This window comes from Rhopilema esculentum, chromosome 10, assembly GCF_057945365.1.
Source record: "Rhopilema esculentum isolate cy_ngs chromosome 10, ASM5794536v1, whole genome shotgun sequence".
NCBI classification, from domain to species: Eukaryota; Metazoa; Cnidaria; class Scyphozoa; order Rhizostomeae; family Rhizostomatidae; genus Rhopilema; species Rhopilema esculentum.
In genome coordinates this window covers 7,105,297-7,132,958 of record NC_142824.1, presented here as the reverse complement: position 1 = coordinate 7,132,958, position 27,662 = coordinate 7,105,297, and the positions used below count along the sequence as shown (strand labels likewise).

General features: G+C 34.2%; 1 protein-coding gene across 3 annotated transcripts; it reads left to right on the top strand.

The window, feature by feature from the left end:
• Nucleotides 1-129: 129 nt before the first annotated feature.
• On the top strand, nt 130-27,662 carry LOC135694041 (homeobox protein SIX6). Of its 3 annotated transcripts, XM_065212695.2 has the most exons (4): nt 130-470; nt 19,922-19,989; nt 24,004-24,643; nt 27,464-27,662. In XM_065212695.2, exons 3-4 carry the CDS (start codon nt 24,030-24,032, stop codon nt 27,660-27,662), a joined length of 813 nt encoding a protein of 270 aa, XP_065068767.1. In that variant the 5' UTR covers nt 130-470; nt 19,922-19,989; nt 24,004-24,029. The 3 variants fall into 3 exon arrangements, with proteins under 3 accessions (XP_065068767.1, XP_065068758.1, XP_065068773.1); XM_065212686.2 differs by lacking the exon at nt 19,922-19,989; XM_065212701.2 differs by lacking the exons at nt 130-470; nt 19,922-19,989 and adding an exon at nt 953-1,042.

Here is a 27,662-nt window from a genome sequence, read left to right as displayed (position 1 = left end):
CAATTATTTTCGGAAGAAAGCTTGGGGTAGCCACCTGAAAGGCGAAACAAGAAAAAGATTAGAAGAGAAAAGGAGGACCCATACCTGAGTGCGAAGCAATGTTTCTGGTTAGCACTTAACAACAACATCATAACGATAACCTCCTACGGAGAGTCCCGAACGACCGTAGAATTTTCCTAGATACAGAACTATCAGCCTCAGTATCACGTGGATATTGAGATGTCCATTGACAGTTGATCTGATATATAATCACACTCTTGAATTTGTCATCGCATAATTCAAAAAGAAGAGCAGAAGGGTTCTTATAAAGCTTATTCAGAGTTTAGCAGCAACAAACGTAATACCTATTGGTATCTTTGCCAGCAGTATTGGCCAGCAGTATTGCAGATCGTTCTAGGAAAATTTGCAATCGATAGCAAAGACGAACAGAATTGCATTTTTCGACTTGAAGCATTTTTCAGCAGGCAGTGGTAAGTAGTTTCTATGCTATTCTGCCTTGAGTAATACCTCCAATATTAATCAGCATTTTAACAGTACAATCGCGCGCTTTGAATTTCGTCACATTCAAAATTTTCCACACCTTCGATAGCACTCCCTTCATGAAGAGGGATATGACGATCATACTTTTATCATTTAAGATTTTATCAATTCCTTTTTTCCCCTTTTTGTTCTTTATTCCTCATGAAATTTGAAGACCTTCGACTCAACTTGAAACAACGAAATGTTTCCTTTGATTTAGAGTTAATTTAACATCAAACATAGACAAGCATTGCGAGGAAGAAATAGTAAATGCCAAAAGTTGTAATTGCTGCGAAATATATCTAGGAAGTATTGAATTATGTTCCATTTGTTGCCTGTAAAAGTTGTCACCTTTTTGGTGGACATTAAGCAGCGAACGTCATGTGGTTAACAGCAGTGAAAACACATCGGGCTCTAACCGCCAGTCACAGTAAAAGATCTTAGAATCTGCGTGTTGATGGTTACAAGGCACAAATCAGGTTTAGTACTGGGTGACAACCAGCAGAGAGCACTCTTACACAACGTAAGCATATCTTTCCTTTTTTTGGAAAGGTAAATATTTCCCTCATTGAACATTTCTAACTAGGGTATCATCTTTGAGCGATATGAAGCTAAGTTAGCCAAAAAGCCAAATTGAGCTTCTGTCCATCCATTACTCGGGCTTGTTTTCGCGTTGCTGCTTGAAGAAAAGACCTTTAATTTCTATTTTCAAAGCTCGTGTTTAGCATTTTTATCGCTTGCACTATTCTAATAAATCTATTACCTACAAGTATTATTGGGTTTTCTAAAGGCAGCTCCTCTTTGCTGAACGGCGTTAGACGTACAACCTGTCTAAGAAGGTATTGCTCCAATTAGTTGAATAAAAACAAACTAGGTGCAAACTAAACAAACTAATCCATTTCCGTGGTCTATTATTAACTATTGATTGGATCACTGTCATGATTATGCTCTGATCAATTTTCAAAAGATGTACTATCAATCATGGTATCTCTTAAAGACACAACTCTATCTGATTTCTACTCGCATATGATTGATTTGTTTGATAGACAAGCTGCAAATTTTGTGAATAAGCCTCAGTATAATTGCTTTAATGCATCAGCGATCGATCATAGCATCACATTTGTTTTTTCCAGCAAGTTGGAAACCAGATTCAGTTCATGCGAAGTAATCATGATCTCCAAACAAACACATTGCTTTCATATTCTCTCATATTTTGCTACAGTATGATTGTAATGAATTGAAACGCATTCTTAGCTTTTCTAGCAATGCGGCTACTACTTTGTATTGGCTTTGGGTTTTGGGGTTTGGAAATTTTTGTAAGGCAAAGTTCACCTTTTGCTGTATTTATTTTAGCATATATCAAGGCCAAAAGATAAACACTTATTTGCTTGCAAGAAATCCTTAATGAATGTAACTACTGTTTCAGACCAAGGGTTAGGGTTCTACTTACTGAGTTATATTTTGAGCAAAAAGTCTGAAATTAGTTGCACTTTGTTCATCAATCATTTGGTCCCCAGGTAAACTTGAAGATTTGCTGGCTCCGTTAATCAAAAGTAACTTTTCTAGTAATTTGCGTACTTATCTTTTATGCCTGTCCTTGGAACTCACACGTGCCTTTGCTTATCTCGGCATCTCTCTACATAAACGAGATCACAAAAAGGCAATTCTTCACTTGGATGGTCACTATTTGTGCCACAAATAGGCATTATTTCGCATATTATCCGGTCATTTTGCTATACTTAGAAAGGTTTCGATGGGCTTCGAGCAGAAAATACTTGTTTGAGTATACATAGCTTCTAATGACTTCTAAAATTTGCGATCTTTAGAACCTAGACAACTTGCACTTTAAAAAATTATCTACAAGCTAAGCATTCAAAGAAAAATCGCGTCAATGCGTTCATAAATGCTTGTAGTTAGAATCTGTTTTTTTTGCTGCTTCTGTGTCATGGATCTCGAGAAAATTGGTTATAACAGCAATACACCAAAGCTTAAAGTATTGTTACTCGATGTAAAATGAGAAAAAGCAGGTCTGACCATGCCTCTATCGCACCATTGGATTTTTGAAAAAAAGGTAACTTCTGAAGGTTTTTATTCTCTAAGTATCTCTACCAATTCTATTTTGGAGATAGATGAGAAGAAATTTATTGGTTTTGGAAACAATCGTAGAGTTTCTTTACTATTTCCAAAAATCTAACTACTTACTTCTGACATTCACAAAATGACGTTATAATTTTGTGAGATACAAATTTTTGCTCTATTTTCATTTTGAAGACACAACAAATGAAAACATAAAAGTTGAGATACTACGTATATCAAAAATATAATTATATAGTCTAATTTCTTTCAGAGGATGATTTTGTATCAACAGCTACGCTCAACATCAATACAATCGCAATAGAACGCTCTTCTTAGAATTTTCTTGCCTTTAAGCTGTGAGATAACATTTGTTTACTTGCTAGCTGCAAGGGTGATTTTATAGGTAAATCATTTCGTCCTAATTTCTCCATCTTGAGGGATAAGAAAAGGGAATCAAATTCGTAAAAATTAATTTTGATTATTCAGATACAGTTCATGAAGCACTAGGAGAATGATTTCCTTTCCAAGATGCCAATGTCCACATTAGTGTAACAACGTCAATGTTTTTTATTCTCAATCATCTTTCAAATGGGTAGAAAGATCGAAAAAATCTCCTTTCAGACTTTTTGCCAACGAACATTGGTGATAAAAAAATGTGGTAACTATAGATAGGTCCATCTATATTTCAGTCTTCTTTGTATAGCAATTTTTAATAATTTTTAAATGTATTTTATTCTAATCGAAATTAATGTTTATGGCCGTTTTTGACCCATGTGCTTCAATTTAAATCAAATCGGTGATTATTTTGTTCATATCCAACATAAAATTTTACAGTTACAAGCTACTCACTATACTACGCAGAGTCTACTTGACTACACTACAAAGACGACAACACGGAGTGCAAGATACCATGAATGCTCCGCAGTCATAAACATGAATAACACGTAACAAAACAAGATTCAGAAGAAACATATTGCAGTGCGAGATTAGATTTGTATTTTTAATAGTTTTTTATCCCAATTCTCAAGAAAGATGATGGGAAGTTCTTTTTACAAAAAGAGGATGCTTTAGAATATTTTCTGGAGCTGGAAATATTTTCGTCACTTGAAAAAAATCAGATTAAAAAATCAGAAAAAGAATAATTTCCACTAACGGTGCAAATAAATATCAAATGAGTGGCATTGATCATGGACAAATTCATAAAAGTTCTTAGAAGTCCACGTAATACTATATGATATGAGAGCGTGAAAATCGTTATAAGAGCGTGAATCTGTTAATATAAAAATATGACAATAGTTTACTGCTTTTAGCAAAAACTTCAACGGTCCTGAAAGGGGTATCGCCCACTTTGATAGTTTGTAAGAGATGAACCTGTGAGCATTAAGTGTAAAATGACATGGGCCGTTGTTCCTAAAAGAGCAGGCTCTACTTATAGCTCAGGCCCTTTGCAAATTTTTGGTTGTTTACAACAATTTAGCTTATCAAAATCTTTGATTTGAATGCTGACATTAAAAGTGTATTTCACTATTTTGGAAACGATGGTTTGTTGCACCTAGAAAGTTGAATATTTAAGAAAATCTCTTGCTGAAAGCATAGAAAAATATCAGAAACAGGATAATAAAGCTTGAGGTTGGCATTTTTGGAAAAATGTACGCGCTACATGATTGAAAGGCTGTCAAAATTGATTTTTTGATGGTATTGTCGAATTTGAAGGTGACCCAGACATTAACCATGGGAGATTCATTGCAGCTGTGAAAATCAAAATGATTCTTCTTCGTTACTTGATTTAGTCTGCTGCCATAAGATTAGTTGTAATAATGATAGATATGAGAACAATCCCGGTCTGAAAAATGATACCGATATCAGATGCATTCGTTCTGTCGGCACGTTGATGTAATGCCAACGTAAAGCAATGGATTATTTGAAGAAATGATACATACTCGAAAGGCTTTTGATGTATAGAATAGCACGGTTCAAGTTGCTACCCCGAGTTCCATCCTTAATGCGATCATCGGGCCCTTAGCAGCGGAAGCGTCTACAAGAAAAGTTAACGATAAATCACTTAATGATATGCGATATTTCAACTTCATAGATCGCCAGGCTAATTTAATCACAAACCCTACCGTTGTACGCAAAAAAGAATATTCTAATTTTTTTAAACATACTTTCAAGTCATAAACGTATATCAGGTTGATCTTTGGTTAGTTTCTAATTTCCTAAAAAGTTACATCCCTTTACATGAAGACCAAGAGGTTAAAATTCTTAGCTCGTATCTTATTGGCTAAAAGCTCAGCAACGCAAAGGCAGCTCTTGGTCTTAGAAATAACCATTACAGCGAATAGGTTACCATCCATGTAGACATGTGACCAAAGTTACTCCTAAAAACAAAAGATTTTCGTATTTCTAAGCCTCCATTGCTAATTCTCAATGTAGCTGTTTTACCTTAACGTCTAGAACAAGATTGTCCCAAAAGTGTTGTCACGACCATGCACAAATTGACAGGGGCATTTTGACTTCTTTACAGTATAATAATTTTCAGTAACTTCTCTTTGTCAAAAAGAGCTACTTGACCTAAATGAAGGCAAATTTGCGATAGAATGGCGCCAACAATGGCCTAACGAAGACAAACCAAAAGATCAAAGAATATCATGCAAGTAGGAGGAGACTTGATTCGTATGTTAATTCATGCAACTGTGTAACTGGGTAAAACATTTTCACGTATTTCCTTCGTAAGATCTTATTGCTTTCCCTATCCACGGCAGGAAAACCTCGGTGTTATCGATTGATAGACACGCCCAGGGAACTGTGCACCCGTACAGTCTCTTTGTAAACGATTTATGAATAGCGTAACAAAATACATACTAACTGCGAAAAACAACTGTTCTCGATATTAGAAAGGGTATACTTCTGTACTGTGTTATTGACACATTCATTTCATGCTGTAGACTATGCAAGTAATACCCAAGATCATAACGTGAAACATCAAACTGCTTATGAAGCAAAATGCTTTTCAGAAGACGCTTTCTAACCTTTGGAGGAGTAAACAATCCTTCATCAGTACTTTTCAAAGGTTAGCGTTTGACTTCGTTTCAATTCCTTCTAGGTACATTCGAAAGAAAATTTAGTTCAACAGGTCAATTTTGGAATATTTTTTACTTCCTAGGCTACATCACTGACTTTTGATTTGTTTTTTTAGGAGTTATTTTCAACCAAAATTTCTATTTAAACCAATAGGGCCTATCATCTCTTGTTTACAAATTTACACTAGGTTTTTCTCGCAAAAAATTCCAACGTGGCTTAAGATTGGAGGACTCACCAAGTGAAAACTGTCTACTTTCTTGAATTCCACCAATTTTTTCATCAACCCACTGTTTTTTGCTGCTAAAAGCTTTCTTTGAAATATGACTTCATTTTTTACTTCATGCAAATCAGTGAGTTTTGGCATTGGCACCTCACAGTGAAATCTACTAGTATTTGATGCCAATACCAAGGGGATTGCCGAAACCAATCAGTTGCATGCGTTTTGTACTCAAAGCAACATTCGCATAATTATTGTAATTTATCATTATATAGAAAACTTGATGAAAGCGCAAGTTGTCATCGGCCTAAGTGAAATGTGAGAATTTCTATTCGACAAATATGCTACTTAGAATAAACAAATGCATATTCTTTTTGTGATGTTCTTTCCTTTATCACATACATCTTCACTACTTTGTTTCATATTACTTCATCTCGATATAGACGAGAAAACATTTCTTCATACTGAGTGTAAAGAAAAAAAAGAAACTTGCCTTTCAAAAATAGATTTTGTGGACATACTCAACAAGTAATTTTTGGCAGTTGTAAATCAGACATCATTGAATAAAGAATGGGGTAATTTTAAATCATGATATAACAAAGTTTTCAAAGATAGGTAAATATATTAGGATCAACTTCAAATGTAGAGGATAATTAATCCTCGGATTGATTGTCTGAGCTTCATCAAAATTTTTGTTAATTTGTATTGCCTTTCATGCACAATATATGCTCTAATTTGGATTGAAATGATTCAAGTAGTCCTAGATCCTTCAGTTAATTACAATTTTCATGATCAAACTTTCTGTAAAATAAATTGGGGCTAATTGGTCGGATATAAATCATAATTTTGAGCTCCTTCGCAGTTAGTCACTGATGAAGTGCATTTATTGTCCAAATTCAAGCACCATAGCGTAAAATAGGAGTTGTCAAAATCAAGACAAAGCCTTTACCAAGACATCCGCGAGAAGAAGCAAGTAGAAATTAGTGAGGAAAGTTGTGCTGAATTCCTTGACAGCAGCAAATAGCAAATAAACCTTTGCGAAAATAATCCGGTTTACACAAGATATCATAGCTTAGAAGCTCCTCCCTCCAGCTTTTTTACTCGTAATCTGATTTAACATCCTTCGCGAAGTCTACGCAAATAGGATTTCATGCTGAACGAATCAGAAACAATAATAATCAAAACGAATGTAAGCCACACAATACGGATTGTTTTTTTCACATGTCATTGCTAATATCTTTGAGCGCGAATCGTCCATTCGGAATACAAACTTCTGATCAGGAAAAATGATGATGAGACGAAAAACAAAAGCGTTTTTTGAACACATGTACTGTGGTAATCCCAGGATTCTGTTCTCCCCACGCAAAACTCAGGTCATTACCTTTTGTGAAAGAAACACGCTGGGGGCAAGAACATCAGGTCATTTACCAATTGAATTGGTTTAGCGGGAGGAAATATGCTTTATATCAATTAAAACTCATTCTTACAATTTTATGCTCACTGTTAGTTTATCGTGATTATTGTGGTGCGCAATAAAAGTCAGTGAAGAAAGTCAAAGGGCAAATTTTTCCAGACAAATATAACAGCTGAAAAGCCCCCAACCCCAATTTCTTGACAGTTTGTTATTGGAAAATATTAGAGAAAAATTTGCTTTCGTTGTCAATGAAAGATAAAAATAGTAATCATTCATGCACCTTTTACATCTATTTGTCAAATGTTTTACTGCTTCATATATAAACACATAATTTCCTAAAACACCTTGCTCATCAACAGTGGGGCAAGCGTCCTACATTGAAAAATATAATCGATTTCAAGGGTTTCAACTGTGTTTGATTGATTAATTAGTTGGTCCGGTGATAAACTCTTGCCCTTGAGCGAGACAATTTTCCCAGCGAACCTAAGGAAATGGTTTGCAGAAATTTACATAGCAAAAATTCCCGTACCTGAATCTTGTAGCTTATGGTAAAACGTTTTCAAGCTAGTACCGCTGTACGATGGGTCAGAAGATGCAACTACGCTTCTAAAAGAATCAAAATTTGTTGCCAGTTCTTTTCCCACGGTCCGGCAGTACAATTTAAGCAAAATCTCAATTAGTCGAATAAGACACAAAATCAGAAAAGTTGAATAGAGCCTGGTACGTAACAGTTAACTTCCAAACGTTGCTGCTTTTCAAATTCAAGAGATGAATCTAAGAGCTTAAAGGTCATTCTACAATCGATCGTGCAAGAAAAATGATAATGCCAAAGGAACAGGCATTTTCGCTTTAGTACCATTATGTTTACAACTTTATGTAAGAGTCTGAATTTGTCTTACTGATAATGGCATTCTTTAGCGCTGAAAAGGCTTATCCTGTATTTTGCTATATACTTCTCTCTAACGCTTATCTCTGACTTGTTTAGATATAGCAGTGTACATATAACACTGAGCTTTCAAGTGACCTCAAGTCTTTCACATCAGTCTTTCAAAAGGGCCTAAGACATTTTTCTTTTCTCCTTCCAAAAATTAGTTATAGGTCGGCTGGAAAATTTCCCTAAAACCAAGTATTAAAGTATTGGCAATTAGGAATAAGATTGCTTTTTGGAAATTTTTGGACAGGGTTCAGGCTCGTTTTTTTATCAATTCAGTACAATTAAATGAAATGCTCAAGATGCATCAGCCAGCGGTTTCAGAAAGCAAAATCCATTTCTTATCATTCTCCTATATTCGTAACCAATGCAAATAAATCATTGTATAAGTTTACAATAGTAACTCTCTTTGCAAAATGTTCGGCTTAGTCGAAATCTATAACTTTATTGAAAACACAACGACTAGCTACCTAATTCCTTCAACAGTCAAACCAAGGAGAAAGTGAAATCCCTTCAAAATGGATTCTAACTAGTAATAATTCATTGTGAGTATGACTGACCATAATGCTCAAAGATAATTCTCGTGAGCCTAACGAAACAGTGCAATCCAATGAATAAGCGCCAAGATGGATTCCTGTGAAGCTTCTTTAGAAATAATTTATTAGTTATTCTAATCTATGTATTCATCGCAAAAGTCTATTTCATTCGTAATTACTTAAAGTAATGTGTAATAGTGATGTTAAAATATCTTACTTAGCGGGCTTTTCAATTTTTGAGCAAACAAAAGCAAACATCAAATTCTGTGGTAGCAGTTTTTGCTTTTTATTCATATCTCACCATAGCAAATATAGTGCGTGAATATCCTGAAAGATAAAGTGGGACAAATTAAAACACTTTACAATGCACATTCATGAATTAAACAAAACGATGTGTTTTATCTTTAATTCTGTTTTGTCCTTTGCGTGGTTTGTTTCTTTTGCCACAACTGAAGATGAGAGATGAACCTAGCTAGAAGGTTTTAAAGCGCATTGGCAGTATTTGTGAATCCAGCTGAGTTATCAGCCAGAAATAAGCGAATAAAAGCAAAAGAAAAATGTTCATCAAATCTGTCCAGTTCTGCCCAGTTCAGCATAATGAGATAGAGAAGCAATGTAATCTGAAAGGATAAAAGATTACTGAGTGGGTATGAAATTGATTTAAAATACCATATAACTGTTATTTGTTGAAAGCCTTATGCTGATGGTCAAAAGATAGGATCATACTTCAAAATATATTTCCTGGTGTGATAAGCATCACAGCCTAATGTGATTAAATCTCTCCTACGATTTTAATGTGAAGTGGTTTCAAGCCAGTGAAGGCTTAATTTTGAATTTTGCTTTAGGTCTGCTCATAGCCAGAGAGAGGCACATCTCTATTCTTGATTGATAATTCTTCTTAGCTCGCTGTTTGAGATGTAGAAGTGTTGTATCTATTTTAATATCTCAGCGGTTGACAACACTCTATGATTATTAGTGAGTTGCAGAAAGCCTAATTTGATGTGAATTAGAGGACAGCCAACACAGTCATTATTTCCTTAGGACTGTTTGATATTTACAAAGTTCACCTTCTAGGCTCAAGTTAAATGACCAGTGACACATATGACCAGTAGCATAGATGATGTTATCCGAGCAAAAAAATAATTGTCTAATTAATATTTTTGATTGTCTGATGCTACCAGTGCAAATATACTCCAGTGCTGTCGTTTATGTATCGTTACTAGAAGAGTTCATCTTTAAAGAAAACTCTCTTTATGGGATCAATCTGGTTGTGACCAAAATATTATGCTCATTTTATCCCTATGTAACTTTATTGTCATATTAATTGATGTTGATTTTTTGGCATTTGCCTTGACATAAACCACAAAATTGAAGCAGTTTGTCTAGAAAAAGTATTAGACAGGAATAAAAAACTTGAAAATGGCTTTGAAAAAAGCAAACATTTAGTAAGCTAAAGCTGTTCTTCTGACACTCTTCAGAATTTAAAACATCAGAACATAGATCGAAAACTCTACGCTAGGAAATATATCTATCCTGTTGTGGATCGAAATAGGCCAATCAGAAACATGAGCACAGGACTGCTGACGTTTTAAATTCTGAAGAGTGTCAGACGAAAAGCTTTGGTTTACTAAATGTTTGCTTTTTCAAAGCCATTTTCAAGTTTTGTACCACCAAAAGATTGTTTGAATGAAAAACTTTTGAATGCAAATATATTTAGCTGTTATTAGTTTCAAAACCTTCAAATACTGAATAGTTATATATATATATATTCAATACTTTATTTCATGAATCGCTTACCTTGTAAATAAATGAAGGCAAGGTTTTAGTTACAAAATACTTAATTATATCTCAATGTACTACCAAATTCTTTGAAAGTAACAGAAAATATATTTTTGAATTGTCTTTCAATTGAAGATAAGACACCTCAATTCCACTTTTACGTAAACACGTAAAATTTTCATTGCAATGAAAGTCGAAACGCTTTATGCTTTGATCACCATTCATTAGGAACTATGCTATACATTCACCAAAAACACCTTAATCTTAAATTTATTTTGTCAATCCGCCACCATGCTGAAGCCTAACCTTGCTCATTGGTCATCCTCCAATTATATCAAGGCGGGCTAACAATTTTCTCGCGTACTAAAAACTGCCTCGTTTATGGCTTTAAAAGATGAAGTCTACGAAGATTCAAGCATTTTACACCGAGAGTGGGACATTTTAAAACGGTTTTATAAGATACCCTCTAGGCATACAAGCAAACACAAAGTTTGATGTATAGGCAACGATCTCAAGATGGTTTATTCTTTGGGTCACAAAGCCAAGTTTTCACAGTGTTTCACAGGTTTTATGCTTTAATGACTTGGGATCAATTAGGCTGAATGTAAACCAATACTTTTTAGATAGTTTGGAGCAACACAGGCTAACTTCCCAGGATCCTGCCGTTGGAAGAAATCTCTTTGGATCCCCTACGGCAACATTCCATTACCCTTAGCTACACTTGACAATAAAACGTAAGGAAACTTCTGACATTGGTATTTGAAGTTTAATAGGCAGCTTGACGTATCAGTTACGCTCTTAAAATGACAAATTAGAAATCATAAGTAGATATGCCTATTTGCTACTTAGAGCAGATCAACTTGTTCTTGACACTTAAGAGGTGCGAGTAAATTCTCAAGGTGCTGTAGGTGTTGGCCAAAACCAATCTACATACTATGGTTGACGTATACCACAAACAGCCATAGGTTGTGATAGTGGCTATCCTTTGGGGTGTATATGTCAGAGGCTTCCCTCCAAAGCGATGAAAAGCTTATCACAGATGAAGAGAACTGATGCACAACTCTATTCAAAAGCTAATGCACAGTTCACAGTATATATTATAAAAAGATAAAGAATATTAAAACAATGAAACTATTTTGGGGTGATTTTACCTTAATTAAACCAATATAAAAAATTAAAGGCTAGGATACGTTAAGGCTATTCTAGGTGCGGTTAAACGAAGAAGCAAAGGAATCTCTTAGAAGTAAATTCATGTTCTCAAAATTTATGTCGTTAGCAAAAACGTCATTTCCCACGTTGACAATCCCAAACTTAAAGCAAAACTATTACCAGATTTGTACAGCTAGTTGACCGCCTACTCAATCTTTTATTCTTCTACTAAACAATAAGAGGGGTTCCTTAAACATACATTTTTTTAGTACATACCGTATAATCGCGATATCTCGAGCTTCCAAAAAAGTGATAAGAATGGTTCGAGTAAGCAAGGGCTTGTGTCATCGAGGACAATGTTTTTTGTAGTTCAACGGGGAATGAAATAGAACTCGTGTGTACTCTTGCTCTAAATAAACAGTTTTTATTCGATACTTTTGCATACGATTCTCGCATTCTTGGCTAGTATCTTTTAAGGCCAGGCATCATGTAAAAAGAGGTGTAGATGTTACTGCTATAACAACTTGAATAGATATTGAAATAGTATAAAAACGTTCATGTGCCATCAATTTTCTTTATCAGCAAAACTTTGAAAAAAGATTTGTCAAAAAATTGTGCAGAGAAGAAAAAGTATGACAAAAATATTAATTTTATTCAATTTTATCAAGAATTATCAATTTTTCTTCATTTGAAAGTATGCTACTACAACTTCTTACGGACTATGTATATTTTTAAAAGTTTCAACATGAGCCACAAGATCCAATTCATCAACCAACTGAAGCAGATATCATAGGTAACGAAGGACGAACAATAATCGTGAAAATTAAAGAAACGATACTTTTATAAGAATTGACACCCCCTTCGATGCCCTTGTAGGCAAATGTTGAAATTTAGAATCTTTCAGTCCGTAAGCACCTTATTGGTCAATCGATGGTTTCATTTCAATAATCTCAGAGTGCAATGTGATAGGTGCCCTTGGGGTGAAGTTCCCAATGTGGCTATCAAGAGATCTGAAATTGAAGTACCTGGAAAATATAAATGCCAATTAAGAGAATTTAAAAAGAAATTTTTGCTTATGATTTATCACATAAGTAATAAACAATCACTGCATACGTCAAGTTATCTTTTGCTATTTTTAGTCTCCAGTTTGTGGTCTCAACATGAAATGATCATGGAAGGATTACCTGAGAACGTCTCAAAGTCTGACCTGAAAACTTTACCAAACATCCTTTATAGCTATACACAAAATATGCATCAGACGTGACTTCAACAGAAAGGAAAAAATGAAAAAGTCTGTGGATCAAAATAAAGTAGCAACGTTTCTATTAAAAATGAAGATGTAAATTGCATGAACAAAACTACAGCCGGTAAGGCACTTCAAACATCCTTCTTTTCACTACATAATCTCATTGAAATTTCAACCTCGAAAAATCCCGTAGCCTTTTAGTTGAAGCGTAGGAGCAAACCACTTGATATATTGCAAAAGTTAAATGGAAAGAAAGATCATAATTAATGATCGATAGCAGCTTTGCTAAAAATGAGGATTTGGACTAAAATGCAAAGTGGTGAAAATTAGAAATTGCGAAAGCACCTGAAGCTTCGCGTAAGGTTAATTGAGACAAAAAAATTGGCTACTGTAGCCAGGCCATGCCATATCTTTGTTATTTACCTTAAAAACGTTTTCAACCTTTTTCTGGACCTTTTAAGAATCTTCTGGAAAGGAAATAAGATTTTTCAAATATGATTAAGCTGTTGGAGGATTTTGGTCACACAATTCCAAGTGCCCAAGCACAAGCGAATCCTTGAATTGCCCTTTTCAGTCACAGCTCCTTGTCAATAATGCACAGTTTCTTTAGCTTTGTACAGTTTTAAGCTGCATGTTCTTTCTACTTCGATATCGAGCAACTCTCATAAAAAGATATCAAACTTTAACAGCCTGACAATCTAACTTTTTGACTAGATGTTTGTTCAGATAACATACCTTATTCCTTTTAATTTTTACTGGTGCACATCACATCAGAGTAAACTTATATCCTATATGAAGCAAAAGCATAGCTGGAAATGTTCTTGATTTTGTTACCACCCTAAAATGCTCTTCTTTGGTAGTTCAACACAACGAGGCCTGTGCCTTCCAGTATCAGCACACGTAACAGAATGTCAACATAGGAAGGATTAACAAAATGTCAACATAGGAAGGATTAAAAAAATGTCAACATGGGTGCATTCTCATTGCATTGCACGTTTTGCATCTTATTTCATTGCATGCTAGTTCCTGGTTCTCCTTCTTATTGTGCCCTATAAAAAAGACTTGCAATTGTAACACCCAACAGTCAAATATTTTCGAAAAATATGTTACTAATGCAGAGGTTTGCTAATTACATGAAACAGTCTTCAACCTAAGTTTCATTGTAGTACTACAGTGTACTAAGCTTTCATATTTGTATCAGACAACATTGATTTCTTGCAGTGAGCAATGTATCATTGAAAATTTGCTAATAGGCTAGTGTATCAGATCTGCCAACAGGAATTCACAAGCAAAATTGGGATCAAAGAGCATGTGTAACATGACATCAGTTAAGCCGACCGCCGACAAGGCAGTACCAATTAGTACAAAAAGTTGCAAAACATGCAAAGACTCTAAATGGCCCAATCAAACATAGTTTGGTGCGGTGTTGTAGGCAGATATATTTGCTATCACAATTAACAGCTCTGATGTCTTGCAGAAAAAACGTAGTAGTTGTTTGAAATTTTTCTATATATTGAAAAACTGCTCTATTTTACTGGTTTCCTTAAAAGTATTATATAAAATACAGAAGTTTCGATCTTGTGAATTCTTTTATCATTCGAAAACGACATCTATTGTTTATCCGTACAACCCTTTATGGGTAGTAAAACATAGGTTGATTTTTTATGTGTAAACCTTCCATTGTCTTCGAGACACATTTATAAATTATTAGTTTCTTATGATCTAAAATGTTTGATCCACATACTTTCGTTTCCATGCATTAATATATTGGACTACTAAAAAACAAGACGCCATCGACAAACTTTCATCACTTTTATAAATAGTGGTTTAGCCTTTTGTCTTTGTCAGAGAAACTTATTAATTCAAATATTAAGCTTTTTAACGATAATGTATGGGAAAACTTCGTTAGGAGAATTATGTGCAAGTAAGAGGCTATTATATGAAAATACCATCGCCAGAGATGTCTCTTTTTTTGTCTGCTAGGCTGTTTGATCTGCTTACTGGCGTTGTTGAACAAATTGTTAAGAATATAGGCAACTTTAATATAACGGACAACTGGAGAACAAAAATTATTGTTCGTTGTAATGAGGTGTCCGTTTTTTGAGGTGGCTTCTCCATGTTTTGAATGCTGAAAAAAATTATTTGCAAACTTATCTCCCACTGTTTAAAGGTATTCATTCACAGGCCCGTCAGTAAGAAACCGTAAAGAGGGAATTTTTCCTTGTTTGAAGATAATTTCAAAACGGTTTGACTGATCGTAAAAACATTTTTTCTCTTGATGATTTATCTCCTTTCTGGAGAATTCATTAAAAATAAATCCTGCTATACTGCTGACCTAAATATACTTTTAAAAAGAAAATAACTTCTCAATTTTCATTCAGTTTAATTGAACTTTTAATCATGATATGACAGACGAATTTTCTAACTGAACTAGTAAGCTTCAAGCAGTTGAACAACTTAAAAGTGCAGTCGAGCAAAGTGTAGACTGGAAGGAGAGTTTCTCTTTTTAATGCGAGGCAACTCTTACATAAAACTAATAAACAAGTCATGAAATTCAGGTATAGGTTAATTTTTAAGATCTGAAAACACAATTTTGTAAGAAAGTTAGATTAATTGAATAATTATATTTCAATACTTTAATTATACTAGTTTAACAATACCCAATCTAGTTCTACACCCTCTCTTCATCTTAAAGAAATTTGTCAAAACTCGAAAAATCTAAATGCAATATAGAATTCGTTGCAGTTTGTGGTTGTTGATAAAATTCTTGTGCTTGCAGTAGCTGTGTGTGGCTCATCTCTTAGAGGCGATGCTGGAGTTGGCTTCGTTTGTTCTAGATTTGTGCCATTTTAAGATGTGTAATTTTAATTGTATTCAGTGGCATTATGAACTATAATGTTGATTCAAAACTGCTTATCTTGGTAAAGAGACTTTCGTCATACATCTGACCTGCCTCTAGTGTAGGCATAAAACATGTATGACATGCTGTTATCAACGCAAACAGTTTGTAGACTTCAGAGGCTTTTCATTTAGCTTCGAAGAAGAAGTTCTTTTTGTTTATTGCTGTAAAGTGTCATAACAGCGATCTATGCATCGATGCCGACAAAGATTGATGAAAACGTGATGGCAATTTGGATAACAGCTTTGTGTCAAAAGCTCTAGCAAAAATGAACTGGCTGGAGTTTTTGGCAAATAGTGTAGATGATAATTAACATACTTAAATCCCAACTTTTGGTTTGATATCTGAATCTTCTTTAAAGAGAACATTTGCGATGAAGATTATGAGTGATATAAAAGTACCATAGTTTAGTCTTGTTTATAATTAAATAAGAAGTTCCAATCTTTTCTGTTAAGAGACCAAAGGCGGTTTTTGGTTGAATCTCCGTCATACCTAGCTATACAATATTATGACAAATCAAAAGAATGTCCGATTCCTTGAAAAATATAAGCTAATGGTTTTTTGAAAAAATTATGCCACTATGTAAGTAGTTCTTTTAAATGCAACAACATTAGCATGCAAGAATTATTTAAAAAACCAACCATACGATGACCCAACCGTGATGCTTTCTGTTGCTCTGTTGTTTTGATTTGATTACCATAAAATGAATGCAAAAGAAGCACACTTGTTATTCATTATGCAGACATTCTAACAAATAAGACATACAGCATTGTATTTTTCTAGAGAATAAGGTATACATTTTAGCAATAAATAGCATTGGACAGGTATCATTTACAGGTTAAGAGATAATTTCTTATTGAAGATGAAAAGACACGCCTTAATCTTTACACGATTTCTGTTTTGGCTGCAATTAAGTTTACTTCTATTCCAATATTCGACATGGCACTGTCGGCCAAATGTAAGTAAAGTGGCTCAAGAAAAACTTGATCTATGCCCTCAGTAACTCTAATGTGAAGAATACATTTTTATATATTATTGATATAGAAGATAAAGATATAAATTTGAATTAATATTTTGAAAATACAGAATATTCTTCAGTTTTCCTTAAACGATAGACTTCTCAGTTAGTTCTCTGAAACCACTTATACGATACATAGAATTAGCAACTAATTCTCTTAATCAAACTATAAAAGTTTGCAAAAAAGCACTTTTTGTATAAGTTTGCAAAAAGTTTTTGTTAGGGAAAGTATCGAAATTGTAATTTGACCCAAGCATTTCATTGCTCCTCCAATGCAACTGAGCAGTATTCCTAAATCAACGTTATGAAATCCAGGTTGCGAGACCAAAGCACAAAAAACAAAAAAAAAGGTGGCGGCTAGCCGAACTATCAATAGTGCCAATTGTCATTTGGACGGTTGAAAGATTAAGGACTTCTACTTCTACTTCTAAACAACTTATTAATTCCCATGTTTTCCTGGGTTTTGTTACACTTAGGCCAAAATGGCGGCAAGAAACTTTGAAAAATAGGTGCTATCAAAATTTAAAAGAAAGTGCAGTACCATAAAACTGAACATTTGCCAAAATGGAAAAGCAGATTTTGCTGTACGAAATAGCTATCATTCTATTGGTTTTATTCAAAATCTTTTAAAATCATCAACAACCCGAAATATGACTTTTAGTTCTTGAGCATCACACTTTCTAACCAGAAATATTTGAATGAAGTAAGAACGGATTTACTTTTATGCCGCTTAAAGTGTCTATTTAAAAGTTGAAAAACTTTAAAATAGGCCTAAAGAGATTTTCCTAATGTGTTGACCATCGTGTTACCTTTCGAGAACAGAATTGCTTAGAATTACTTTTCGATAGATTTATAGCATAAAATTTAACATGCCTTTCAAAGTTTGATATGGTAGACAAAAAGGTTCTTTTATCTTTGTCATCTAAAAAGCATTACAAATCTTTTATAACATTGTCATAGTTCAGCTGAGCTCGAATGATTACACAAACGTAGCAACAGACAAGAAGGACGTTGTGTGTTTATATTTTCTTTTCTGTGTGACATTTTGATGAAGAATTCTCTAAAACTAGTTTAAACAAAGCAGCTCCAAAATGAGGAGCCTGAACAAGCAAGTCGTCTTAAAGGACTCTAAAGCTAGTGAATTCATGAATTGCTTTAGTATGACAATCAGATAATCATGGCCAGTTGTGATTCATATCAGGTCATTTTCGCAAATTCTTTCAAAGGCCAGTGTCATTTTCTATCTACGAGCGTTGAACAGCTTTCAATACTTAAGCTTGTAATCTGCCTTACCAGGCCATTCCCACGACCTATAGAAGGAATTTCTCTTATATTTTTTCAGTGAATTTTCCTTCTCCTTCTATGCGTTCAACTTGACAATCTAAAAAGCAGTTGAATCCTTGCGACAAATAAAATCATGTTATTAGTTTAAAGCATTTCTTCTCAGTGTCACTGAAACATTATCAAGCTAGCTGCCCTTGAAACGTACATACATAAAAGTCTTCACTTAAATAGTGAGACCATATACTGCGTTACTCTTTTAAATTCTTTTTTCATATCTAATTGAACAAATTTGTACTGTGCTACCAATTCATTTTTCATTTTGTCTTAGTAAACTAAAAGAGTCATTATCAGCTGCAGCAAACTAAGAGCTTTTTCCCCGACGGGTTTATTTCAGCTGATATGATTTCTGATCATGAATTTATAGATTCTCAAAAGTAGTTGTATCTTTTAAATATGTAGTCTAAACCCCTTTCCTTTTATTTTGTTTGATCTCTGGTTTTCATCTTCAGCGAGTCTGACTTCTGCCGTAATACATATTTTTCCAAAAGGAAATATACTTGAATTGTGTTAACTATGTTAAGATGGAACTTCTAACTAAACAAAACCATTTTCTTTTTATATCTATTCGTAGCAAAATCTTGCCAACTTTTTTCCCTATGTAAAATTTTGTAATTGCTTATCTGTTTACTTTTTAAATACGAAAAATGTTTAGGCTGGTCTGGATAAGGGTTGTTTTGAACATCATCATAGGCTAGCATGGGTCAATGCTTGCATGTAAATCCGTGGTTCTCTTGATAATTTTCTATTTCTTTTAGCAAGTTTAGAGTGCTTTATGTTAATATAGCTACTGTTTCATTTTCAAATCATTTTTAAACAGCAGGCATGTAAGCACGCTGATAATGCTATTCTAAGCATTATGCGCTAGACAATATGCCTGGAATGTAGGCCTATCTTTATCATTTGCTCATCGAACGCCAGTTGCTCATTGAGCTTATCAACAAAGTTATCAGGTAGTCCACAAGCAAACAACTTTTTATCCAGAGCTTAACATTTTTCTTTAAATCACAAGCAATATCAATTTACCCGCAAATAACATAATTATTATGTTATAGTTATAAATTTAAAAGTTTCCAATCAAAATATCACTTAAAAAATGTCTCGAGCATTCTTTTGATGTTCTAAGTCTGTGCATTTAACCTATGATTATTCGGATGAGTTAATGTTTCGATTTATCATCTAAAAGAATGAATAGAACGGGTAGATTTGCCGGGTTGATTGCAGATCTGTCACACAAAACAATGTAGAAAGACAGGCGTGACATAAAGTTTGAATAGATCATCCTGTTACGCCGAGATTTACCCGATCTGATAACAACCATCTTTTAATTTACTCGATTTCTGTTTTAAACGATTCATCTAGGTTTGTTTTTTGAAAAAATCTAGTTAAGCGGCTTTTCTTTAACTAGAATATTCTGCTTAAAGAGAAGCGCGCATTGGCAAGCCGATGATAATATACGTTGTAATTTGGCTAGAAAATAGAGCTTACATCAGCTAATACGGAGAAAAAGTATGAAGAATTTGTAGTCAATTATATCTGGATTTGTATCATGTGAAATCAAGGCTATCTTGAAAATCATCTTAGGTCAATTGTTACATTGTGTTTGTGGATTAACGGACTCTTTTCGTTGGCTGGTCGATGTATACGTTTACGCTCAGAGAAACGAGAACAATGTATTTGCATTAACGATCAAATGACATTCTCTTGAGGAGCAGATGGTGCAAGCTACGACGTGATCAAGACTCAAGATTGATTGCTCCTCATCGTGTCAGAAATTTAATTGGTATGAGCCAGTTAGTACTTATTTAATTTACTTGAATTTAGCAGAGAAGATAACTTGGGCTTTTTACTAGAGAGCGTGCTGTTTGTAAGTATCTTTTGCTAGCAAGATCGAATATTCTAAATGAAAATATGAGCAAAGACAAAGCAAAAGTGAAAACTAAGAGCAAACAGTGAAATAAGAATGAAATATCTGACTGCTTGAATTATGATAAGTGCCAAATATGTGTTGTTATTTTATAATAGCAAGTCTCAATATTGCATATAATCCACATATTTTAGAACCATTTTTCTTTTACTTGCATCACTCTTTTTTTCTACCAACGTACTATTATAAATATGAATTTCAATTAAGAGATGTTCATCAATGCAACTCCAGTTTTCCCATTGAAAAGCACCATCTAGACATGTGTCGTGAATAGTTTTGTGTGAAACGCGTCTAACCGACGGCGAGATTATATCAGGGTCTCACCAAACTTCCAACAAACATTTATCATTCATTTCCAAATCCTTAGTTTTATGCACAATTTGACGATATGAAGCGTAGACTTTCTGCCCTTGACAACAGTTTTTTTCATTTAATCCTTTTTATCTTGCCTCGACATTCTTCTCTCCAAAAACCAGATAATATATTACGAAATTTTTGGAACTTGTCTGCACTGGTTTTTTTAGAACTTCAGTTAGTCCTTGGCAATGACTCTTGTCGCATACATATAAAGTAAATTACATAGTTGAAAAGTCTACCATTCTTGATTATGCTGATTGTACGTTAGAAAAAATTCCCAGAGACGAAATACATTACGTTAGAAATTCCCAGATACGTTAGAAAAAATAGCTATTTACAAAGAGTTTCCGTCAGAGGAGCTGGTAGATGCATCCCTAAAAAGTGGTGCTAGATAAAATTCTCTAAAGACTTCTCTTGCTGCACTTGACCTACTTATTCAGATGATTTCGAATCCCTAGATATTACCTCCTTATCCTTTACTTGAAATTGTCAAAATACTTGTCAGCCTAGAGTGATTGCTCCACTAAAAACAACAGTTCCCGATGTCAGCTTTTCAGCTCTAGAAAGAGAAGGAAGCTTTATCTTCTCACGGTTGCCTTTGAATGTAATGAAATCTCTTTTTGTGGAAGTATTCTCAGTTTTGATTGAAATGTTAATCTTTTACACTAACAATCTTCTTATCACAATTTATACTGGTCATCATGAAAAAGAATCGACAGATACTTGCTTTAGCTGCACTGAAAGAGTTGTTTTAAAAACAGTAAAGACGATTTATATATCGTTTTTATGCCTATCGTTTCAAATGTCTTTTCTTAAGACGCTCAAAAATGGAATTGAATGTGTCAGTTTTTGGTGTGTTTCACAAAGAATATAAGCAGCTTCTCGTTTCTTTGAATAAATTTTTGCTTTCTTTTAAAAACAAATGCAACGATGGAGGAACCTACAAATCAAAAAAAAAATTACGAATGTTTTAAAACTTTTTTAGATTTATTTTCTTTTAGCAAGCGAGAGGATTTTGGACAAATGTATTACAGAGGCTTACCTTTTGTATTCTCAATTAGCACAGTTATAACAAACTGGTGTCAAATCAAAATGGATCTTATCATATTATCAACCGTCTTCTTGAGGGTAGAAAATATAGCAAATTGGAAACTCGACTTTCATCTTTCATCTTTCATTGATCTTAATTAAGTATGACACTCTACTCAGAGTTAGTGACAAACCTTTCTTTTCATGAGCTTAGATGCCGTTAGACTAGATGGAAGTTCTTGATTTGATCAAATTTGCTTCAATTCCCTTACATTGTCATTCGATATTTTATCTATTTGTTAGTTTGAGTTTGATATGATATTTATATCTTTAGAATAAAAAATGTGAAATTGCACTCTTTGATATTCTTCTCTGTCTATTTTTCCCGCTGCCATTGTTTAAAATATAGCTGCTGCCTTTGCAATGGCTGCAACATTCTTTTTTCTTGATAATGCTATTAGCAGTGGGTGGAATGAGTTTAATAAACATTAATTCCTATTTCCTTTGCACGTACTGTGCGCTTTAATGATACACCTACGTTTGTTAAGACAGTATTCAAGGTCACAAAGGCAGCTCTGCCTCTCTTTTAGGGTCATTTCATCTCTATCCATGTCACAAATGTTCCTATCAGCTCATAATACGTTGCTAAACCTCCTGCCACCTACAGTTTTGCCCTTGATTGAAGAAAAGATAGCATGACAGTGAAGATCTTTTTATTTGATAAGAAAATGATTTTATTTTTGGCTCTCTTTCAAAAGAGTTTACAGGTTTATTAACTCAACGAAGTTAAAATGAACACAACGTAGTTTGAAATCGTAGAAAGCGTTTTGAATAAATTGCAATATATTTATTTTGTTTTTTTCTACAGCAACCAAGATAAAACGACTACTTTTAGGTCACAAAAACATATTTTTCAACAGTCTTTTAACTATTTGAATCAATATAGTTTTCATCTCATTACAGTCATGGAAGTACGATATCACCAAATCAAGTTTCTTGGAAATTTGATCATCAATAACATCTTTTCCAGTCGTCGGCTCATTGCAAATTATAATAGCACTGGACTACTGCCTTCACTGAAATTCGTACCATAATAGAATCTTCATTCACAGCTGCAATGTCTTTCTGTATCGTTTTGTTTACCAGATTACAAGAGTTCACTTTATAAGAATTACGATTTCGAACAACAATCAGATCAAAAAACAGGTGTGCTTCTAGCAATATTTCTTAATCTGAGTGATTTAAATGATAATAATGATATAATCAGTTCATAAAATACAATAATTTTCCTTTGCAAAGATTGGTAACGCCTTCCATAAGCTCATTGGAGACTTATTGTTCCCACATATGATTGAAAAGGTCCAAATCAACGATTTTATTCTTTTTAACCTGCTCCCAAAGTGGTGATATATTGAAGAAATAAGGTTGTCAAAAAATTGATGAGAAATTCCAATTATTTTTCAAATTGAAAAAAATCATAGCACAAATAGAACAAAAATCGTTTGAAAAAGATGCTGAAATCGAAGTTTTACTATACAGTAAATATATCAAAGGATGAAACATTTTGCTAAAACAAATATACCGCTACAATATGCATAGGACGTCTTACAGATTGTGAACTAGTAGAAAGTGATGATATCATGAAATCGATTTCTAGGATTGTTTGCCTTTCAAAAAAAACGTTGGAATTAGTCAATCGTCTTTAAAAATATTTAAACTTGCGAACAACTGACTGAGATTTAGTCAATCAAGGATAGGCTCGTTCCGTTAAATATCACTGCAAACCAATTTGGGTTCGAATATTTGTGAACCAGGCCAAAACAACCGTAACTTGAGAGGCAACATCAGGTCATTGACTTGTCAGAGCTCAGTCACTTCGTTAGAGCTTTAGCTGACCTACCTATGTAGGAATTTTTTGGCGTTTTTTCACCCTTAGATCTAGATTCAAAACTTCTAAACATATTCTAATGGCGTCATCACTTTTTTACGTTATTTTACCATCAAGACACTTTCCTTACCATTAACATGGATGTGTTCAAATAATGACTTTTCTTTTTTTGAATTCAAACAGTTTTATACTTGATTTTCTTAACCGAAACATTAACTGTCTAACGACTAAATTTAAAGATCACCCAAGGAAAGAAACCGAACGATATTGTGTCAGGATGGACATCGTTTTAGGCTCAAAAAGGACCTAATACTTCTTTTTTCATGACCTTCCTATCTTTAAACATATATCTTCTTTGAGTTTGCGCAACACACTTAATTTGAATTTCAAACCGCCAACTGTCTGAGTACAGAATACTACCGACCTTCAAGGTTAAGCTGCCAGTTGGGCTGCAATACACTTGCGGTAACGCTGTATGCTTTATGATATGACAATGTTGTGTAATTTATCAGAGTATGTGTTTGCTCCCCTTTTTTCATTTTAAATTTTAAAACAAGGTGATGTATACTTAATAAAGGATTTTGCCCCATTTTTAGGCCACGAAGCTTCAAGCTGATACGAGATGCAATCGTATCACCATCACCACCACCACCATCATCATCATCGACCTCCAGTTCCGTCTCTTCCCTTTTCCCCTTGTCAAATCGCAAGAGTTTGCGAAACATTGGAAGAATGTGGAGATATCGAGCGACTTTCAAGGTTTCTATGGTCCCTACCGACTTCTCCGGACGTGTATGACTTGCTGAACAGTAATGAGTGTGTATTGCGAGCACGAGCCCTGGTCGCGTTTCATACTGGGCATTATCACGAACTATATTACATCTTAGAGAACTATAAGTTTAGTAAAGAATCTCACGTTAAACTTCAGACCATGTGGCTAGAGGCACATTATAGCGAAGCAGAAAGGTTACGAGGGCGACCATTGGGACCGGTCGATAAATACCGCGTCCGGAAGCGTTTTCCTCTACCAAGAACAATTTGGGACGGAGAGCAAAAAACTCATTGTTTTAAAGAGAGAACGAGAAAACTGTTACGAGAATTCTACTTATCAGACCCATATCCAAGCCCTACGAAGAAAAGGGAGCTAGCTGATGCTACGGGCTTAACAGCAACGCAAGTTGGGAACTGGTTCAAAAATAGAAGACAAAGGGATAGAGCGGCTGCGGCCAAGCATAAGTAAGTAGTAACATAATCACAAAGGTGCTTTTAAGAAAAATTGCAACACATTCTGAATGAACAAATTCACCTTTCTTTTCTCTAAGTTTTAAATTCTAAGGTTTTCTGAAGTCTGGTCCAATAGGTTTTATCAGAAGTATTACAAAATGCCCTAGCCTTCTTCGTACGTTTAAGTATCAACTGGGTAGACATAATAATGAAACTAAAAGATAGGCTCCCATGTTGGTCTCATGCCACATATTGACCTTATTAGGATATTGGTCTTGAATTTAGGCCTCACAAAAAGTTTTGGAAATAAAACAAGCAAGATAATGGAAGAGAAGAGAACAAAGAGCCATTAAAGTTAGATTTTTGTTTGATGATTTCATCAAAGTCCATCGTAATAATTGATTTCTTTTAAATAAAAGTTATTCTTGTAAGCTTTTAGAGTGAAGAACAACGGGTCTGGATTTTGTGAAATCATCTGTAATGGCAATAAAGAAAATAAAATTGACGTGTAAAGAGTGACCGATTCACCTTCAAGGATAAAGTCCTTTTCTGGATTGCTTAAAAGAGATGAAGATTTTTCTACTCACTTCCAGCTAGTCTTTGAGGTGTTGACGTGCTTTTGGTCCAAAACCTATATCATTGTTGTAGTTTAAAAGACATGGGTGAAATTTTTCCCAATTTATGGATGCAAAACTAAGTAGATTTTTGTCTATTTTACCATACCAAATGGGATAATCTGAAATAAAAAACGATTCTTCCCCTTAATCTTACTTGTTACAGAATATAGGAGCAGTTGATTCAATCATCTGTCGTACTATCACGTGAATTGATTTAAAACATATCAAGTTTCCATCATACATTCATAATTTAGATCGGTAAACTCTCATACTGCTTATCCATACACTCTAATCAAGCAATAGAAGTTGTTCAAGCAACCAAATTTACAGAGGTCATCTTTACCACAGAGTCGTGCATCTTCTGACGATGGTTAATAGAATAACCAAACTTCGTGTAGCAAGGGATTACAGATCATATTCTATCCTTGATTACGGTTTACCTGAGTAAGCTACTTATCCTTTGGAGCTATAAAACTTCATGAGAAATCACTAAATTAAGCTGTGATTCTTTCTAATCCTTGTTTGATAGTTTAAAAGTAGGTCAAGCAGCTTCTTCTTTGTCAGTCTCAATTTTCTGGTTGAGAGCAATTCCACTAAAGACTGCTTACCAGACCAAACATCGACCTATATGCCTGTCACAATTAGCAGCTATAATCGAATACGTATTACCGTTTCTGATGACCAAAATCTTGCTTCGAAAGCTTTTAAAGGATGTTTAAATATCGTAAACAATTTAAATAAGAACATCAAATGAAACCAAACATCTAAACCATAATGAAATTTGTGCTTTACTTTTCATTTTGGCAAGCTTTAGGAGTTTCTTGCTTGAATGAAATTCCGATATGGTATCCCATTTTGTAGCCTAATTCATCCTAAAAAAGCTAAAACTGCTGGTTTGTTACTGTCAACTCTTTCAAATATTACCAATGCATCAAAAACAACATTAAAGGCATATAAAAATTAGCTGATGGTCAAAGGAGTTATCTTTCAAAAGGTAGTCGGTTAACGTAAATTAATTTTTTGAATGTTCTCAAGATTATAACATGTTCTAGAAGGCTTACTCAAGCAAAATTGAATAGCATCAAAAATAGGTTATAAGCTTCACAGAATATGGAGCTGCCTTTTAGTTGGCGCGATGCTGTTCACATTGCAAGAATTGCGACGATGCTGTTGTGTTTTGTGAAAGGATGCATATTTCAGCTTTGAATACCTTAATACTTTCTGTGCATTAAGTTATTTTTCCATCTTGATTTTAAACAAAACAAAAGACTAAAACAAAGCTGCATAAACTTTTATCAGTAATCTGCAAAGAAAACTTCTGATCAAAATAACTTTTCTACGTCTTAATTGAACTCAGTTTTATTTTATCTCAAGTATCAACAGTCCTGCCCCGTAGAATTGAATTAGTGCTCTTCTTTAGAAAATCTGGCTAGGTCAGAAACCTGCAGGTGTTATGGTTCCATGGTTATATCAGTTAGTTGAGCAAATTACCTCAAACGAACAAATCTAGGCGATAACATTCTTGGCAAACCAAAACGGTTATTGTACGAATTTTAGTCACTACAACTGGGAGTGATCTAGCAGCATCGCAGCTTGCAAAAAATCTTCGTTTTTTATTTTGGAAAGATTTAAGACTATATTAATGAAGGTTCTAAATCAGCTGCAAAGAGAGCACTTCTTCTCTCATCTCAATAGCAACTGTCTAATCGAGATCTAGTCACCTTGGTATTTGCCAACATTTTACTACAGGGTGGGCAAAAGAGGATCAATATCATGATAATTGGTTTACAAACAATCATTTAGCAAGTGTTTTGTCACCGGCATGATAATGCAAATGTTTTCTGTAGAGCGTTCTTAGAGATATCTTAAAGCCAGGATTCTAGGCTACTTGTTGATTCGATAAACATCTGAATGTATCCACTATATGCTTTTGCTGCTTCGAAAATATTTTCAGCTGTCTATGAGCACTGTGTGTATTTATTTCATGTACAAACATTCTAATGGGAGGAGAGAACAGCATGATATTGAGTTCTGCTTATCGTTTCTGCCAGGCTTGATCTACTTATCAAGTTTATGTAGTACATTGTTAGATCTAAAGGCCCTTAAGATATAACGCGTAATCATTGGCAATCTTTGTCATAATAAACAGTATTTAGTTACCTGGAATGTATTTTCTTTTAAATTTCAGTTATCAACCACCGCTTTTCTTCTGCAGGAGTAATAAGCAGTCAGAGCTTGACAGAAAATCGCCTTCAGAATTCAGCGACCACGTTGACATGTCGAAAGATCTTGAAGAAGATTCTCCGATATCAAGATCAACAATGAACTGTTCTCCTGAATTCGATGTATGTAGATCAAAAGAAAGGTTGCCTCACTTTATTTATGGTAGCAGTGTCAGGCAAAATGTTAACTAA